Raw genomic sequence first — 6,065 nt, 5'->3', positions numbered from 1 at the left:
TATACATATAAATATTTGCTTTGAGTCCAAATGGCTTATATGTAAGAAAATATCCTGCAACAAAACAAACTCCCTAAATAAATTCACAGCTGTTCTCACTGACATTCCCCATAAAAAAAGTCATCAAGTCATGACAGAAATACTGTAAATGTGTAAAGAATGCCCCATTTAGTTTTGAAAGGCCATGATATATTGTACAATTTGTTTTTCCATTTCCCCCCTCTGATTATCAAGTACAATCTGCAGTGTGTAGTAATAATACACAGTCATTTCTGAATTCCTAAGTGTTAGCATTTTTACGGGTCCATTTGGTGCCATTTGTACACTCACACACAATAAAGATATTACTGTGTATGGGAGTATGGCTAGGGCTTGGTTGTGTAAGTCACTCAGGGTCTCCTTGTGTGTTGGAATGAGCTTAGTAATGGCCTCAGCAGTCATTAGGTCTGTGGAAGCATCTTGAGTTGAGCAACGCAGACACATTGTTCAGTGTCGTGGCGCTCCATGGCGCTGTCTCTGATTTATACTTCCTTTGGTCAAGGCTGAGGGGGATCCTTCATTCCTCAAAGCTGCTGGATAAAGTCCTTCGTTGACCCTAATTGATTTCAACAGGGAAGTTCACCTATACCCTGTCCTTCTGTACAGTCACGCAGAAGAGTCGTTTATTTCTCGAATGCCCTGTCAGCTTGGTGGCCTGGCGGGAGGCTTTGCCCCCCCCCCCCTGTAATGAAGAAGTGACCTTGGATTTAGACATCAGACTTGGTTAAGCCTGGATGTCATCAGCATCCCGACATTGGGAACACAAATAAAATTGCACACACACACACACACACACACACACACACACACACACACACACACACACACACACACACACACACACACACCTGTGAACTCTCTCTCTTGCACACACAGTACATGAGTTTTTAGTGCACACAAATGCACAAACACAAGCCAGGTGCTGATTTACAGAGGGGCAGTGATTGTATCATTTATCATTGGCTCTGACAGCATTAAATATCACACCAGTTGCTGGTTTGATGATAACTATTGTAGGTCATCCACATTCACATGAAGCCATATGGAAAGTCTTGAGAAGGATGGTTGTAGCCTAATTCTTGTGGGTGCGTTAAGGATGTTTGCACCAGTGATTTTGGCGCTCTCAGGAGTACATTCATTATTTCGTTGTTTTGTGCCTGCTAATGGCTACACAGACAGCATAATCCATAGAAGGAGTACGTCTGGCCAAATTCACTTCCACTCCACAGATCAGTGGGGCTGGATGGGTTTGAAGGTCGGCGGCATCAGCAGAGACAAAGAATCATCTGCTGACCTCTCAACTTCCTGACAGGAAAGTGAAATACACGAATGTATGCCTAAGGGATTGGGAGAAGTTAATCTCTTTCCTGATACAACAACGTGAGACACACAAGACATGTGACTGCTGCCTGCTGCCCTTCATTTGGCAAAAGATCAAAGTTGAGGCTTGCATCTCTGGAACACATGCATGTGACCGCGTAGAAAGACAAAACACCTTGAATGCAGAGGAAATGTTGGACCTGCCGCAGAGCCCTCAAGACACCTTGAAAGGGACACGTGCCAGTATTGTCCTGCAGATTCACACAGCGCTGGTTTCATGTTCGAGGACGTGCAGAATTCACCCAGAAGGACATAGCCGCGGGAAGACCTTTTAGGTTAGGGGTGCGGTATGCGCACCTCATGCGCGCGTGCATGAGGACCCCCCCCGCTCGCGCGAAAAATTGCTGTGGTTCTGGGCGGATTGGGTTCGTTTTTTCCCCAGTTTTTGGTTCCTTTATTTCGGTTTTAGGGTTAGGTTAGAGTTATGTTATTTAATTCTTATTTTTGCCTGATTTTACCGATTTATTATCAAAAACCTTTTTTTGATGGGCTGGGGGGAGGGGGGGCGGCCGCACCCCCAGCACCCCTACTTCCCGCGGTACTGCAGAAGGAGACTGAGTCAAAACAGAAAATCTTAGTATTTTTAGGAACATTTTATCTGAAACCAATAGTTTTTCTTTATACAGACATTTCTCTGCTTGTTTGTTTTTACACACAGAAAGTTATGACACCTTATAACATGTGTGGTAACTATAAGCATGATCTTATAAAACGAAATGTTGTAATAGACTAACCACACGAACCCTAGCATCCCTCTTCAGGGATAGCAGATCTACATCTAGATCTTGATTGGCTCTTTTCGGCTGAGAGATTTGGTGTAGAGGTGGAAAAGCATAGACCCCTTGGGGAACCCAGTCAATTAAGTACACAGGGTTTAAGTGGTTATTATGATTATTATTATAGGGTCTGCCATGCAGTTGAAGGGCCTAATGCAGTACTCTGCATATCAAGAAATTAAAAAAGTGTTATATCAAAACTGTACATGAACATGAGGCAGTAATAGGAACTGTAATAGATACATATATATTCTCATTTACATAATAAATAAAGAAAAGAATGAATGGCTCGAGGTGTGACATAACATCGTCTGAGGATCCCTGCATGGGTGATAGCTCTGGCTAAGAATAACATGGCTAATATGAATTGCATGACATCATCGTAAGATTCATCTAGCAGGGGAGGCCACTCTATGAGTGGCTACTAACATTAGAGGCACTTAGCAGCACTTGGAGCAGGTTTGCAGATGTTATCTTATCCCAAAGGTTTAAGTATGTGTTCAAATGCCCCACACCCCACCCCACCATATACCCATTTATACACATTTCTTAGCTTGGATGAACACACATTATCTTGGGTAGCACTTTAAAACGTGCATCAGCACCTGAAAATTACAGTCCAGCTTTAAAATCTTTGGTTTGCCATTTTCTTATTGTTTTTTAATAAGACACATATAATATGTCAGCCTGTCACAATTGTATGGTGTACATTCAACAATTATCAAACACAATATGTAATACTAATGTGCCTTACATTTTCAGAATTTCAATAAATATATTATACAATGTTGATCAGTTTACATGGAATGCTGCTGTGCTGAATGACTCATTCCTTGTGTCCTTGTGTTTTCTTCACAATGTTCATTAATTATATTTTCACGAGGATATGGCAGGAGAGTGCTGCTTTGTACCACATATACTGTCTAACAATCAATTGTGTCTCGATTGGTGAAAATCTGGTTTAGTAACTTCTACTTTGATTCTCAGTTGTGTGTGGATGTGTGTCTGAGTTGTGATGCATGTATGTGCAATCCTGTACATTCTTACGTGTGTTCTTACTGTGTGTGTGTGTGTGTGTGTGTGTGTGTGTGTGTGTGTGTGTGTGTGTGTGTGTGTGTGTGTGTGTGTGTGTGTGTGTGTGTGTGTGTGTGTGTGTGTGTGTGTGTGTGTTTGTTTCTACATTGTATTTTAATTCCAGGCCTAATTCTGTCTGTATTGCATTTTATGTGTTAGCATATCTTTCTCCAGCACTCTCACAATTCACTATTGTTCTTTGAAATGGGACTCCTTTTATGGCTGAACATGAATCCAACCCTAGACATCCGTCTCTGATCCATTCGCCTTGATTCACCAAAGTGCAATATTATTACATTATTTGTTTTCAACTACTAAAGCTTTCGCATGACTGCTCCACCAGTTGTAACATCCATGCAATCCCCTGTCTGTTCTCTCTCCAACAGCAGTCCCCTGCCCTATCTCATTCCACCTATGGTGCTCTCTCTTTCTCTCTCTCTGTTACTCACCCTCCTTCCCAAAGCTCACAGTTTTGTTTTTCTCTACACCCGTAGCTTTGTCTGCTGTTTTGTACATTAGACATGCTGTCAGTCGATTCATGCGACAAATCCTGCATTTCTAAAGCCCCACTGGGCAGGACAGGTGATTTACAGTGTCAGTGTACAAATTAACAAACAGGGTACTTCTCGATGGCTGTTAGAGTGAGTGACGTTAAATAAAAATATAAATTATGATTTTCCTTCAAGGACATTCGGTGAGGCAGATGTTGTTGTTGACAGCTGCTGTATAATCCATGGTGCTCCATGGTGTGCTGTTGACATCTTCACTGCCACCCTTCCCCCAGTGCCAGGGGTGGAGAGAAAGAGGTGACGTCTGATAGGGGCCCTGCTGTCCTTATTATTGTTGGTGTATGACATCTCCTCTAACTCCACTGCCGTTTGTTTGCTTCAATGTTCTGTTCTGTCTGATAGCCTGTAGGAGGCGGGGATTGTCACTCAGTGCTTATGAGGTTCACCTGGACCCGGTGCATCCCATGGCACACATAAGCTGGTCCTCTCAATTCCAGCGCTGCATGTCTCGTGTTTAGTTTTCTGTTTGTGTGGTTCTGCATCCTACTGTACAACACATAAAACATGCCAGTACATCCACTTACATACACCACTGATAAACTGGCTGGCACACTCCACAATATCCTCTTTTGTTATTTCTTGGATTATTTGTTAATTAAATTCCTTGAGTTGGGTCTATTCAGTTGCAGTTTCTCCCTTATTGTTACTGCCTCTGAGCCTCAGCCTGGTGGTGACATTGGGTATCTCTAGTTTGTCCACTCCGTTTTCAGTCCTCGCCGACGGCAGCAGCAGCAGCATGCTGCATTGTGGTGCGGGCGTGTGTATCCGCAGGGACACGCTGTCCTCGCCTTTTGAAGGGCGATCACGTGACCCGTGTCTTTTGTGTAGCTATTGCGTTCATAGTTTTTGTCCCGTGTCAGTACAGGGTGTCTTTTGTGGTGGAGGTGTGTGTGGTGGTGGAGTCGTCGTACATGGAGCCCCGTCGGCTCGGCCGCGGCCGGCAGCACAGCAGGCCCTGTAGCTCACTGGACACGCTGCTGGAGAACGCCGTGTAGATCCAGGGGTTGGTGCATGAGTTCAGGCTGGCCAACAGCATCAGGATGGTGAAGGCCACACCTACAGTACAGGGAAAGGACACACATGCAAATGCATGCGTACTAACGTGAGCCTGAATACATGGAGGCGTACACTTGGATGCAAGGTTAAACACATGTAGATGCTGACACATGCAAATGTACACACACACACGCTCGCACACACGCGCACGGGCGCGCGCACACACACACACACACACACACGCGTGCACACACACACGCACGCACGCACGCACGCACGCACGCACGCACGCACGCACGCACGCACGCACGCACGCACGCACGCACGCACGCACGCACGCACACACACACACACACACACACACACACACACACGTGTGTGTGCACACACACACACACACACATGCACACACACACACGCACACACACACACACACACACACACACACACACACATGCACACACACACACACGCACACACACGCACACGCACACACACACACACACACACACACACACACACACACACACACACACACACACACACACACACACACACACACACACACACACACACTCAAATCATACCGTACAGCCAGTGGGAGCTCATGTACTAAGTACTGAGTTACAGTACAATAGAGGGTAGTGATAGCTACAGTACAGTGTGAAGCGTAGATGAAGAAGAAAAAGGTCATAATTCCTCTCCTCTTTCCTATGAGCCAAATATAAACATGTTCTCCCACCGTTGAGCATGAATATAAACCGTTTATGGTCATTGTATCGTGTTCCTCACAAAATGTCTGCTTCCTTTTGGCAAGTTCTCCGATTTCTGATTATTACGGTTGTTTTAATGGGACCTGCTTATTTCATCATTGCCAATTTAGGGAGATGAATAGTGCAAACCGAGTTCAGACTAAACAACTGATGGTAATCAGATACACCTCATGTGTGTGTGTGTGTGTGTGTGTGTGTGTGTGTGTGTGTGTGTGTGTGTGTGTGTGTGTGTGTGTGTGTGTGTGTGTGTGTGTGTGTGTGTGTGTGTGTGTGTGTGTGTGTGTGTGTGTGTGTGTGTGTGCGCGTGTGCGTGTGTGTGCATACAGGATGGTCGTTTGGTTGTTGGCATTGTGGTGGTACAGTACATCCCCTAGGCATGAGTGTGTAATGCAAGTACTTGTGTCTGTGCTTGCACAAGAACAAGTATCCATATATGAATGTGTACATACCTATGTCTG

At 44.8% G+C, this 6,065-nt stretch overlaps 1 protein-coding gene across 3 annotated transcripts in view; it reads right to left on the bottom strand.

Moving 5' to 3' along the window:
• Window positions 1-1,013: 1,013 nt before the first annotated feature.
• Window positions 1,014-6,065, bottom strand: part of avpr2aa (arginine vasopressin receptor 2a, duplicate a) — a 29,333-nt gene continuing 24,281 nt past the window's right edge. For 2 of the 3 annotated variants that reach the window (XM_080445364.1, XM_080445363.1), the window contains one exon: window positions 3,255-4,894. In XM_080445364.1, the coding sequence (XP_080301490.1) occupies window positions 4,695-4,894 (200 nt within the window). In that variant the 3' untranslated portion in view covers window positions 3,255-4,694. Of the gene's footprint in view, window positions 1,629-3,254; window positions 4,895-6,065 lie in introns of those variants that run through there. The other variant, XM_080445365.1, reaches the window with a different exon arrangement.

The sequence above is a fragment of the Gymnoscopelus braueri genome (assembly GCF_963280865.1).
Source record: "Gymnoscopelus braueri genome assembly, chromosome: 12".
NCBI classification, from domain to species: Eukaryota; Metazoa; Chordata; class Actinopteri; order Myctophiformes; family Myctophidae; genus Gymnoscopelus; species Gymnoscopelus braueri.
The sequence above is the reverse complement of the archived record's forward strand: the minus strand, read 5'-3'. Positions and strand labels throughout refer to the sequence as shown.